Source organism: Salvelinus alpinus, chromosome 11 (genome assembly GCF_045679555.1).
Source record: "Salvelinus alpinus chromosome 11, SLU_Salpinus.1, whole genome shotgun sequence".
Lineage (NCBI taxonomy): Eukaryota > Metazoa > Chordata > Actinopteri > Salmoniformes > Salmonidae > Salvelinus > Salvelinus alpinus.
In genome coordinates this window covers 17,426,771-17,440,662 of record NC_092096.1, presented here as the reverse complement: position 1 = coordinate 17,440,662, position 13,892 = coordinate 17,426,771, and the positions used below count along the sequence as shown (strand labels likewise).

General features: G+C 45.3%; 1 protein-coding gene across 1 annotated transcript in view; it reads left to right on the top strand.

Annotated features, from left to right (window-relative positions):
* Window positions 1-3,527: 3,527 nt before the first annotated feature.
* The window catches only part of LOC139533649 (lysine-specific demethylase RSBN1L-like), a 114,129-nt gene continuing 103,764 nt past the window's right edge, over window positions 3,528-13,892 (top strand). Inside the window, exons 1-2 of the mRNA XM_071331876.1 lie at window positions 3,528-4,145; window positions 12,166-12,258. Coding sequence (XP_071187977.1) covers window positions 3,635-4,145; window positions 12,166-12,258 — 604 coding nt within the window. The 5' untranslated portion in view covers window positions 3,528-3,634. The remainder of the gene's footprint in view (window positions 4,146-12,165; window positions 12,259-13,892) is intronic.

Genomic DNA, 13,892 nt, shown 5'->3' with positions numbered 1-13,892 from the left:
GCATCCACTTCTGTCTACTTCAGTGCCTGGTTGCCACACAGCCTGTTCAGTGCCTGGTTGCCACGCAGCCTGTTCAGTGCCTGGTTGCCACGCAGCCTGTTCAGTGCCTGGTTGCCACGCAGCCCGTTCAGTGCCTGGTCGCCACGCAGCCCGTTCAGTGCCTGGTTGCCACGCAGCCCGTTCAGTGCCTGGTTGCCACGCAGCCCGTTCAGTGCCTGGTTGCCACATAGCCTGTTCAGTGCCTGGTTGCCACGCAGCCTGTTCAGTGCCTGGTCGCCACGCAGCCTGTTCAGTGCCTGGTTGCCACACAGCCTGTTCAGTGCCTGGTCGCCACGCAGCCTGTTCAGTGCCTGGTTGCCACGCAGCCTGTTCAGTGCCTGGTCGCCACGCAGCCCGTTCAGTGCCTGGTTGCCACGCAGCCTGTTCAGTGCCTGGTCGCCACGCAGCCTGTTCAGTGCCTGGTTGCCACGCAGCCCGTTCAGTGCCTGGTTGCCACGCAGCCTGTTCAGTGCCTGGTTGCCACGCAGCCCGTTCAGTGCCTGGTTGCCACGCAGCCCGTTCAGTGCCTGGTTGCCACGCAGCCCGTTCAGTGCCTGGTTGCCACGCAGCCCGTTCAGTGCCTGGTTGCCACATAGCCTGTTCAGTGCCTGGTTGCCACGCAGCCCGTTCAGTGCCTGGTTGCCACGCAGCCTGTTCAGTGCCTGGTCGCCACGCAGCCTGTTCAGTGCCTGGTTGCCACACAGCCTGTTCAGTGCCTGGTTGCCACGCAGCCCGTTCAGTGCCTGGTCGCCACGCAGCCCGTTCAGTGCCTGGTCGCCACGCAGCCCGTTCAGTGCCTGGTTGCCACGCAGCCCGTTCAGTGCCTGGTCGCCACGCAGCCTGTTCAGTGCCTGGTTGCCACGCAGCCCGTTCAGTGCCTGGTTGCCACGCAGCCTGTTCAGTGCCTGGTTGCCACGCAGCCCGTTCAGTGCCTGGTTGCCACGCAGCCCGTTCAGTGCCTGGTTGCCACGCAGCCCGTTCAGTGCCTGGTCGCCACGCAGCCCGTTCAGTGCCTGGTCGCCACGCAGCCCGTTCAGTGCCTGGTCGCCACGCAGCCCGTTCAGTGCCTGGTTGCCACGCAGCCCGTTCAGTGCCTGGTTGCCACATAGCCTGTTCAGTGCCTGGTTGCCACGCAGCCCGTTCAGTGCCTGGTTGCCACGCAGCCCGTTCAGTGCGTGGTTGCCACACCAGCCTGTTCAGTGCCTGGTTGCCACACAGCCTGTCTACGCTGCTCCGCTTCAGTTGGAACTCTAGTTCTAGAACTCTTACGTCTTAAACAGAACATAAACCATACAGACATATATTTCTCCCTGACATACTGAACTCCAGGCCACATATCTCTGTGATCAATGTATCCTGTGTATATATATATATATATATCGCAATGGACCGATGCAGCGATGTCTTGACTGTCACTGACTGCACTCACAACCTGATTTTAGAGAAGCTGATTGATGAGAAGTGATTCAGAACACGGAGGGCCGGTATTATCTCAGAGTATTCTATTCGTCTGTTTCTGTGTTCTCTCGCTCTGTGGTTGAACTGGTGTTAGTGTCACCAGAAAAGGGGAATAATGCAATGGCATTTTTATTCAGCATCAGTGGCATAGCAGGTCTTGGTTTACCTTGAAGTAATTGCGAAGGGACTCCCTGCCTGGTCTGAGATATTCTATCGTAGGCTGTTTTTAGATTGCTAACGCACGCCACGGACAGACTTAGAGCACAAATGGGGTTATATAATACTAGTGCCTGGCTTGCTGTTCTGGACTGTCATCTCTCACTATCTGTCTGTTGCTCTGAGGGGGCAAGGGGGAGGACTGCACGGTTTTCAGAATTAGTATTGAGAAACTCTCTGGTTTCCTGTCAGATCTCATGACAAAATATAGTGCTTCAGCAAAACTGCATGGGGCTGATTAGTTCATCATGTAACCATGGTGAAAACCTGTCCTTGATCATCCAATAAGGTCACTGAACAAGATCTCTCAAAGTAGGCCTTTCACACATTAGTAGATACTTTAAAAACATTGCAATAACGATGTAGTATGACCACGAATGGTTTGATGATGGGCACATGTCCTTGATCGTCCAGTAAGGTCACTGAACAACATTCTATCCGTGTCTACTTCCTAACATTGTAATTGCATGTAGCATTGGGGCCATCTGGGTCTCTTTATAAAACATATGTTAATCACAAAGACTAACCTGGATTAATCAAGGTTAAAAAAAAATGACTCATAATTTGCTCAGAGCACTTACAGAGAAATACTCAACAATGAACACATCCAGAGAGAATTGTCAAACAGCAATTTCCCTTCCTCTCTGAACAGTTGGCACCTGTAAACGGCAGACAGCAGGTGAGCCTGTGTAGTGGCCAGCAGCACTAAATAGACCTTCAATCATCACCTGGGGTTTGTCAATGGATAAAAGCATTTATAAACACCCACATTACAGCATTCACACAGAGACAGCTGGTGGTTGTACACAGTAGCTTACTAAAACGGTATCTATGGCTGCAACAGCCTGGATTGTTTTGTAATGGAAAAATGCAGTCAGATCTCCCTTTAGGAAAGAGGTCTTCTGACCTCAATGGGACTTCAACTGTTAAATAAAAGACTGTCTGAGCAGAAGGTAAGGTTGTTCCGAGCCCAAGTTGCAGGTTTATCCAACCAAGGATGTACTGTTTTATATCTTTGATCTCATTGGAAGTCCACCTCAGTGAATAGGTCTGGCTCGGCCTATAGGAGCACGGCTTTCTGTCTCAGTGAGTGCACTACTCGACAACCACTCCTGTCCCGTCTCTCTCTCCACATGAGTGCACCGGTGAGAAGTGTGTCAGCCAGAGCTAAACCCCAGGGCCAGCCAGGGTCGAGGTGGTTACTTCTCTCTCTCTCTCTGCCCAGGGCCAGCCAGGGTTGAGGTGGTGCTCTGCTCTCTCTCTCTGCCCAGGGCCAGCCAGGGTCGAGGTGGTGCTCTGCTCTCTCTCTGCCCAGGCCATTTACCATACACATACACAACCTGTTGGTTACTGGCCCAACGCTCTGAACCCTGGACTACCTGCAGCAGGTCAAAGGACCAGATGGTCCCACGATGTCGGAAGGATCAAGCGCAAGTACCAGAACACTTTCCTTGCACATTGCACAAAACTTGGCACATTGATTGTGAAGGCCTAATGGGCTATTAATTTATTAAACTGAACCTCCTCAGTTTTAAAATATGTATTAATAGAGTTTAGAGGAGCCTATAATATATTTATTTTTGGTGTTAAATCAACAGACACTAATAAAGGGGTCCCTATAAACAGATGTAAATAAATGACCTTAGGTTGGTTAATGTTGTAATGTTATGTAGCCTAGGGCATATGTGTGTAATAATCTGTTGTAAATCATGAGAAAGGCTTATATATCCTCTACGACAGAGTTACGGGTGTTCTGCGGTATGTTTCCCGCGTAATATGTCCCATTTCTCCTCGCACCAATCATTATGCTCCAGACCCCACCTCCAACCTGGCATGCCTGTCAGTTAGCCAGCAGACTCCGCCCCTCTATGCCTGCCTAGCACAAACAGCGGTCGGGAGAGTAAATACAGAAAGCCCCAAGATGGCGGAGTCACTGAGCTTCATTCACTTTGGTGCAGCGACCAAAAGCCCGCTCGCCAAATCTAAAGAACCGAAACTAGAGTCGGACACCCGGCCGCAGTCTTCCCGGGACATTCACCCGCCGCCACCCAAGCGAGTCCGAAACGACGAGAAGAGCCTTAAACCTAAGAAACTAAATGGGGAAGGAGGTGCAGGGGGAGGTGGCGGCGCAGTGGAGAAGCAGCACCAGAAGCAGAGTTCAGGCAACCCGACAACATGGAGCTTCAGCCCCGTCAAGGCGAGCAACAACCCCTCGGCGCCCCTCCAGTCTCCCATTCACACAGTGTTCAAGCAGAGCGCTTCCCATACCAAACCACCATCCAAAAAGCCCAAGGAAAAACGAGAGAAGGATTTCAAGGAAAAGAAGAAACATAAACCAATCCCTGGTACTCCTGGAAATATTAGCAGCAGTCTGAGTAACGTCACTACTGTAATGAAGAAGGAGAACGGGGAGATGAAGTTGGTGCAAAAAGGTATTTTATATGAATGCGCAATTTTCCGCACTAAACGGTTGGCTGGATATAACGTTACATGAATAGAAAGTGTTACTGCATGTTATTGTCCATAGAAAGACAACGTCAGTGTCCATTAATTAACCACTTAGCTTTTCAGTGCTAGTGGCTGTCGCTCTTCAGGACTATGAAGCATGTGGGGCCGACAGTGTGCGCTGTGCAGTATGACAATGTGTCCAGTCCAGAACTGCGTCTGTTATCGCGTCTTATTCCAAATAGTTTTGGTGTTATTTTTGAAAAGACCGTTTACATTTCTAATTCTAGGCACGATTGTACATCTAAGGACATTTTTACTGTCAAATTATAAGGTTTTTGTCCGAGTTTCGCTGTTCTCGCTTGTTTGGCTAATGGCTGCGGATTTACCCGCTCTTGAACCTGCATAGAAAATGCACGTTCGAACGTTACAAAGTATCGAGCGTTTTTCTGCAAACTGTTTCCAACCGATGTCAAGCCACGGTTGGAAACATTATTGCATATTTTACAAACACACGTTTTTAGTTCAATTCAAACGGGAAATACAATTGATCAACCAGAGCGGAACAAATTGGCGTGGTTGTATAAACAAACAACTGTAAGATCAGCATTGTGCTCTGGGAGAGCGTTAGAGACATGTTGGCGAAACATTGACCGATCGTTAGGCCTACACACAAGTGGGGTTTTAATTGTAACGGGTGGTTTTTAAGACTGTTCAAATGACGGTTTAATAAACAATCGGCAGCCATCAACTGTTGTTTTTGTATCACCACCACGCCCCCAAAATAACATCAGAGCAGCGAGCGAGGCAGTGGAGTCAAGGAACAGTTATCTCTACCTCTGAATATTATTACATGCGTGCTGCCACTATCAACCACATGAATAGATCTGTCTCAAACTGTCATTCTAACACAAAGGATGTTTTTCATACCGTTTAGTTTGGATCCAATCTATTAGGACTAATTAATTTCTTACATTTTACCAATGTGAGAGGAATGAAGACTGTAGGTATTATAAAACGGAGAGCCCCCCCACATCCTCAGGGCATCAGAGGGACCTTGTGACAGATACTTAAAAGGGGATCAGATACATATTCCAGCGTTCTAATTCGATGTGTAATAGGATGATTCCAAGTAGGCCCAAAAAATATACATTCAAGTTTGTATTCTATGTATTCCAAGGTAATTTAAAGTTCAAAAGAACATTTATAATTCTATTCCAAGTTCACCTGGAGTTCATTCTCAGCATTAAAAACAGGCCTACTGCATTGCTGTTGGATTCCAAGTTCAGGCTGGTGTTGGCTCCATTGAGATAAGCAGGTGTGAGCTGGTAGGACAGAAGGCTGTTGAGAGGGAGAGATGTGGAAGCTGGAGGACTTGAACTCAAGTCAAGCAGAGAGAGATGGGCAATTCCAGGGTCAGAGTGTTGCTTAGACACATTTTAAAGTGAAAAATCTGGATGTCAAACACAAATCAATGATGTCAAATTTAAACAAATCTTACACCTCTATGCACAAGGACTACATTTAACAATGTCCATGGAACATTTACTTGAACAAGAACACATTTACTTGAACAACAGGGCAGATGCAAAGTTTGATAACAGTGACGGTTTGTGCTGTTGGTGCCGTCATTCTGTTACCAAACAGTACATCTGCAGCTGAATTGCCGTTTTGGAGGTTCAGGCTGGGTTTCTGTATAAGCACTTTGTGACATCGGCTGATTGTAAAAAGGGCTTTATAAATACATTTGATCTGACCTGTTCTCACACATCCAAGGCGTTTTTGGCAGATAGAGCACCAACACTTGTAATACTTCCTATGACCCTGGTGGAATGTCCCTAATGTTGATCGTCTATTTATTGAATTTCTATGTTATATAATATCAATTATTTTAGGTGCTGATTTAGGCTGATAAAATCCCCAGTAGGGAGTAATATTTTAGGGGCTGTTTTAGGCTGATAAAATCCCCAGTAAGGAGTAATATTTTAGGTGCTGATAAAATCCCCAGTAGGGAGTAATATTTTAGGGGCTGTTTTAGGCTGATAAAATCCCCAGTAGGGAGTAATATTTTAGGTGCTGTTTTAGGCTGATAAAATCCCCAGTAAGGAGTAATATTTTAGGGGCTGTTTTAGGCTGATAAAATCCCCAGTAAGGAGTAATATTTTAGGTGCTGATAAAATCCCCAGTAGGGAGTAATATTTTAGGGGCTGTTTTAGGCTGATAACATCCCTAGTAGGGAGTAATATTTTAGGTGCTGTTTTAGGCTGATAAAATCCCCAGTAGGGAGTAATATTTTAGGGGCTGTTTTAGGCTGATAAAATCCCCAGTAGGGAGTAATATTTTAGGGGCTGTTTTAGGCTGATAAAATCCCCAGTAGGGAGTAATATTTTAGGTGCTGTTTTAGGCTGATAAAATCCCCAGTAGGGAGTAATATTTTAGATACTGTTTTAGGCTGATAAAATCCCCAGTAGGGAGTAATATTTTAGGTGCTGTTTTAGGCTGATAAAATCCCCAGTAGGGAGTAATATTTTAGGGGCTGTTTTAGGCTGATAAAATCCCCAGTAGGGAGTAATATTTTAGGTGCTGTTTTAGGCTGATAAAATCCCCAGTAGGGAGTAATATTTTAGGTGCTGTTTTAGGCTGATAAAATCCCCAGTAGGGAGTAATATTTTAGATACTGTTTTAGGCTGATAAAATCTCCAGTAGGGAGTAATATTTTAGGTGCTGTTTTAGGCTGATAAAATCCCCAGTAGGGAGTAATATTTTAGGGGCTGTTTTAGGCTGATAAAATCCCCAGTAGGGAGTAATATTTTAGGTGCTGATAAAGTCCCCAGTAGGGAGTAATATTTTAGGGGCTGTTTTAGGCTGATAAAATCCCCAGTAGGGAGTAATATTTTAGGGGCTGTTTTAGGCTGATAAAATCCCCAGTAGGGAGTAATATTTTAGGTGCTGATAAAGTCCCCAGTAGGGAGTAATATTTTAGGGGCTGTTTTAGGCTGATAAAATCCCCAGTAGGGAGTAATATTTTAGGGGCTGTTTTAGGCTGATAAAATCCCCAGTAGGGAGTAATATTTTAGGTGCTGTTTTAGGCTGATAAATCCCCAGTAGGGAGTAATATTTTAGGTGCTGATAAAATCCCCAGTAGGGAGTAATATTTTAGGGGCTGTTTTAGGCTGATAAAATCCCCAGTAGGGAGTAATATTTTAGGGGCTGTTTTAGGCTGATAAAATCCCCAGTAGGGAGTAATATTTTAGGGCCTGTTTTAGGCTGATAAATCCCCAGTAGGGAGTAATATTTTAGGTGCTGATAAAATCCCCAGTAGGGAGTAATATTTTAGGGGCTGTTTTAGGCTGATAAAATCCCCAGTAGGGAGTAATGAGTCACTTATTATTTTATATGAATGAGTAACTAGTTATTGAACAATCGGAAGCCTCATGCTGTGCAATACTGTTACTTCTCCCTTTTGGCCACAAAACAATTAGGCCCAACGTTTGAATTTGTAGCTTGTACACATTCCAGTGGTGTGACATGGTGTCAGATTGAAGGTTTTGTACTGTAAGACCCCAGTAAACATGCCTTGTGTTTACATGTCTTCTACCTGCTGTAAGACCCCAGTAAACATGCCTTGTGTTTACATGTCTTCTACCTGCTGTAAGACCCCAGTAAACATGCCTTGTGTTTACATGTCTTCTACCTGCTGTAAGACCCCAGTAAACATGCCTTGTGTTTACATGTCTTCTACCTGCTGTAAGACCCCAGTAAACATGCCTTGTGTTTACATGTCTTCTACCTGCTGTAAGACCTCAGTAAACATGCCTTGTGTTTACATGTCTTCTACCTGCTGTAAGACCCCAGTAAACATGCCTTGTGTTTACATGTCTTCTACCTGCTGTAAGACCTCAGTAAACATGCCTTGTGTTTACATGTCTTCTACCTGCTGTAAGACCCCAGTAAACATGCCTTGTGTTTACATGTCTTCTACCTGCTGTAAGACCCCAGTAAACATGCCTTGTGTTTACATGTCTTCTACCTGCTGTAAGACCCCAGTAAACATGCCTTGTGTTTACATGTCTTCTACCTGCTGTAAGACCCCAGTAAACATGCCTTGTGTTTACATGTCTTCTACCTGCTGTAAGACCCCAGTAAACATGCCTTGTGTTTACATGTCTTCTACCTGCTGTAAGACCCCAGTAAACATGCCTTGTGTTTACATGTCTTCTACCTGCTGTAAGACCCCAGTAAACATGCCTTGTGTTTACATGTCTTCTACCTGCTGTAAGACCCCAGTAAACATGCCTTGTGTTTACATGTCTTCTACCTGCTGTAAGACCCCAGTAAACATGCCTTGTGTTTACATGTCTTCTACCTGCTGTTGACCCCCCCCCTGTATTATTTGTATTTATTTTACTGACATTCTTGCACTGGACTCTATATACACACACACACACACACACACACACACACTCACACGCATATTGACACCACACACACTCAAACATAGACACACTTTCACACTCTTCACATACGCTGCTGCTACTGTTTATCATCTATCCTGATTGCCTAGTCACTTTTACCCCAACCTACATGTACATATTACCTCATACCACCGCACATTGACTCGTTACTGGTACTCCTCATCGTTTTTGTTTATTGTTAATTTTTAAGAAAGTATTTCTTATTTACTTTTTATTTTTTTCTCTGCGTTGTTGGGAAAGAGCTCATAAGTAAGCATTTCACTGTAAAGTCTACACCGTAACGTCTACACCTGTTGTATTCAGCATTTCACTGTAACGTCTACACCTGTTGTATTCAGCATTTCACTGTAACGTCTACACCTGTTGTATTCAGCATTTCACTGTAACGTCTACACCTGTTGTATTCAGCATTTCACTGTAAGGTCTACACCTGTTGTATTCAGCATTTCACTGTAAGGTCTACACCTGTTGTATTCAGCATTTCACTGTAACGTCTACACCTGTTGTATTCAGCATTTCACTGTAACGTCTACACCTGTTGTATTCAGCATTTCACTGTAACGTCTACACCTGTTGTATTCAGCATTTCACTGTAAAGTCTACACCTGCTGTATTCAGCATTTCACTGTAAAGTCTACACCTGTTGTATTCAGCATTTCACTGTAAAGTCTACACCTGCTGTATTCAGCATTTCACTGTAAAGTCTACACCTGTTGTAATCAGCATTTCACTGTAAGGTCTACACCTGTTGTAATCAGCATTTCACTGTAACGTCTACACCTGTTGTAATCAGCATTTCACTGTAACGTCTACACCTGTTGTAATCAGCATTTCACTGTAACGTCTACACCTGTTGTATTCAGCATTTCACTGTAACGTCTACACCTGTTGTATTCAGCATTTCACTGTAACGTCTACACCTGTTGTATTCAGCATTTCACTGTAACGTCTACACCTGTTGTATTCAGCATTTCACTGTAACGTCTACACCTGTTGTATTCAGCATTTCACTGTAACGTCTACACCTGTTGTATTCAGCATTTCACTGTAACGTCTACACCTGTTGTATTCAGCATTTCACTGTAACGTCTACACCTGTTGTATTCAGCATTTCACTGTAACGTCTACACCTGTTGTATTCAGCATTTCACTGTAACGTCTACACCTGTTGTATTCAGCATTTCACTGTAACGTCTACACCTGTTGTATTCAGCATTTCACTGTAACGTCTACACCTGTTGTATTCAGCATTTCACTGTAACGTCTACACCTGTTGTATTCAGCATTTCACTGTAACGTCTACACCTGTTGTATTCAGCATTTCACTGTAACGTCTACACCTGTTGTATTCAGCATTTCACTGTAACGTCTACACCTGTTGTATTCAGCGTTTCACTGTAACGTCTACACCTGTTGTATTCAGCGTTTCACTGTAACGTCTACACCTGTTGTATTCAGCGTTTCACTGTAACGTCTACTCCTGTTGTATTCAGCATTTCACTGTAACGTCTACTCCTGTTGTATTCAGCATTTCACTGTAACGTCTACACCTGTTGTATTCAGCATTTCACTGTAAGGTCTACACCTGTTGTATTCAGCATTTCACTGTAAGGTCTACACCTGTTGTATTCAGCATTTCACTGTAAGGTCTACACCTGTTGTATTCAGCATTTCACTGTAAGGTCTACACCTGTTGTATTCAGCATTTCACTGTAAGGTCTACACCTGTTGTATTCAGCATTTCACTGTAAGGTCTACACCTGTTGTATTCAGCATTTCACTGTAAGGTCTACTCCTGTTGTATTCAGCATTTCACTGTAAGGTCTACACCTGTTGTATTCAGCATTTCACTGTAAGGTCTACACCTGTTGTATTCAGCATTTCACTGTAAGGTCTACACCTGTTGTATTCAGCATTTCACTGTAAGGTCTACACCTGTTGTATTCAGCACATGCAGCGAATAACTTTTGATTCGACTAGGCAGAAGCGTATGTGATGACTCAAAGTTAGTGCAAAAAGACTCAATGTACATAGTCCGGGTAGCTATTTGGTGAACTATTTATCAGTCTTATGGCTTGGGGGTAGAAGCTGTTCAGGGTCCTGTTGGTTCCAGACCTTATGGTCACTTGGCTCTTCAGTTCCTCTGAGTGTTTCACTGTAGATGTCATGGTTACACGTACAGTGTAATTACTGACTTACTGTGATTGGTTACTACAATTTCTGCCTGCCTTTGTCTTTTAATTGGATTTTACCTTGCTGTTTCGGGGCCCTTTTCTCCACTGAGCTTCCCACCTACGACGTGTTCATAAATGGCTCGGCCTAGATTATAATAATTTTCATATAATGCTATTTTGATCATGTTCGTTGCAGTTTGACATTTACTGCAGTTTCTGTAAATTGGCATAATACTTTTCTGCCTGCCATTTGTGAAACTGTCCAATAATGCCGAGCTGTATAATCATGCTAGCTACCGGTCAAGTAGTCATCAGAGTGATACCACTAATTACGTTGTCCTGTGTGTTTTAACAGCTGAAAATCTAAGAGATCGCATTTCAGCGACGCCCTGAAATTGCTTTCCTCAAATGTTGGCGATAGCCTATCTTGTAAAAAAGTCTGGCTTTCTTTGAGAACCTGTCGTCCTTCAGACTGGAAAGCAGTTAGGAATCAGTAAATTACAGAGTCAGTCTGCGTCCCAAATGACACCCTATACCCTGCATTTCTCTTGACCAGGGCCATTGCGGAATAGGGTGCCATATGTAGGGAATAGGGTGCCATTTCTGCATTACTCTTGACCAGGGCCATTAGGGAATATGGTGCCATATATAGAGAATAGGGTGCCATATGTAGAGAATAGGGTGCCATTTCTGCATTATTCTAGACCAGGGCCATTAGGGAATAGGGTGCCATTTCTGCATTATTCTTGACCAGGGCCATTAGGGAATAGGGTGCCATATGTAGAGAATAGGGTGCCATTTCTGCATTATTCTAGACCAGGGCCATTAGGGAATAGGGTGCCATATGTAGAGAATAGGGTGCCATATGTAGGGAATAGGGTGCCATTTCTGCTTTATTCTAGACCAGGGCCATTAGGGAATAGGGTGCCATATGTAGAGAATAGGGTGCCATTTCTGCATTATTCTAGACCAGGGCCATTAGGGAATAGGGTGCCATTTCTGCATTATTCTTGACCAGGGCCATTAGGGAATAGGGTGCCATATGTAGAGAATAGGGTGCCATTTCTGCATTATTCTAGACCAGGGCCATTAGGGAATAGGGTACCATATGTAGAGAATAGGGTGCCATATTTAGGGAATAGGGTGCCATTTCTGCTTTATTCTAGACCAGGGCCATTAGGGAATAGGGTACCATATGTAGGGAATAGGGTGCCATTCTCATTTGGGATGCTGGCTAAATTGCTAAATTACTGTGGAGAGTGAGTCTTTCTTTTCATCTACTGTAACATAACCTGCCCCTCTCCTGAAATGTCCCTCAAGGCCTCACCCTAACTTCTGTCTTCCCCTCTCTCGTTCAGACCACACCAGTAAGGACAAGACGAAGAAGAAGAAACACAAAGTGATGAATGAGATCAAGAGGGAGAACGGAGAGGTGAAGCTCCTTCAGAAAGGTGAGAATGATGGTTGTTTCAAATGGTTCCCTGTTTAGTGTACTACTGTTGACCATTTACCCTGTTTAGTGTACTACTGTTGACCATTCACCCTGTTTAGTGTACTACTGTTGACCATTCGCCCTGTTTAGTGTACTACTGTTGACCATCACCCTGTTTAGTGTACTACTGTTGACCATTCGCCCTGTTTAGTGTACTACTGTTGACCATTCGCCCTGTTTAGTGTACTACTGTTGACCATTCGCCCTGTTTAGTGTACTACTGTTGACCATTCGCCCTGTTTAGTGTACTACTGTTGACCATCACCCTGTTTAGTGTACTACTGTTGACCATTCGCCCTGTTTAGTGTACTACTGTTGACCATCACCCTGTTTAGTGTACTACTGTTGACCATTCGTCCTGTTTAGTGTACTACTGTTGACCATTCGTCCTGTTTAGTGTACTACTGTTGACCATTCGTCCTGTTTAGTGTACTACTGTTGACCATTCGTCCTGTTTAGTGTACTACTGTTGACCATCCGCCCTGTTTAGTGTACTACTGTTGACCATTCGCCCTGTTTAGTGTACTACTGTTGACCATTCGCCCTGTTTAGTGTACTACTGTTGACCATTCGCCCTGTTTAGTGTACTACTGTTGACCATTCGCCCTGTTTAGTGTACTACTGTTGACCATTCGCCCTGTTTAGTGTACTACTGTTGACCATTCGCCCTGTTTAGTGTACTACTGTTGACCATTCGCCCTGTTTAGTGTACTACTGTTGACCATTCGCCCTGTTTAGTGTACTACTGTTGACCATTCACCCTGTTTAGTGTACTACTGTTGACCATTCGCCCTGTTTAGTGTACTACTGTTGACCATTCGCCCTGTTTAGTGTACTACTGTTGACCATTCGCCCTGTTTAGTGTACTACTGTTGACCATTCGCCCTGTTTAGTGTACTACTGTTGACCAGAGCTCGGTATAGAGCGTATCTACTTTCAGGGTTTCCCCCTTACCGTTGTACAGGCAGGGTGCCTCCCCTAGAGCATCAGCACTGGAAACTGGTTAGGGACAGGAGTTTTACTTACCTCATCACTTGACCAGGATAAACTACAGACCCTAGTTAGCCGTATAACTTAGACCCAGAGTATTGGCAGGGCTGTAACCAGGGTCCAGAGTCTTTCCTTGGCAGGGCTATAACCAGGGCCCAGAGTCTTTCCTTGGCAGGGCTATAACCAGGGCCCAGAGTCTTTCCTTGGCAGGGCTATAACCAGGGCCCAGAGTCTTTCCTTGGCAGGGCTATAACCAGGGCCCAGAGTCTTTCCTTGGCAGGGCTATAACCAGGGCCCAGAGTGGCAGGGCTAGAACCAGGGCCCAGAGTGGCAGGGCTGGGCTAGAAGCAGGGCCCAGAGTGGCTGGGCTGGGCTAGAAGCAGGGCCCAGAGTGGCTGGGCTGGGCTAGAAGCAGGGCCCAGAGTGGCCGGGCTGGGCTAGAAGCAGGGCCCAGAGTGGCTGGGCTGGGCTAGAAGCAGGGCCCAGAGTGGCTGGGCTGGGCTAGAAGCAGGGCCCAGAGTGGCTGGGCTGGGCTAGAAGCAGGGCCCAGAGTGGCTGGGCTGGGCTAGAAGCAGGGCCCAGAGTGGCTGGGCTGGGCTAGAA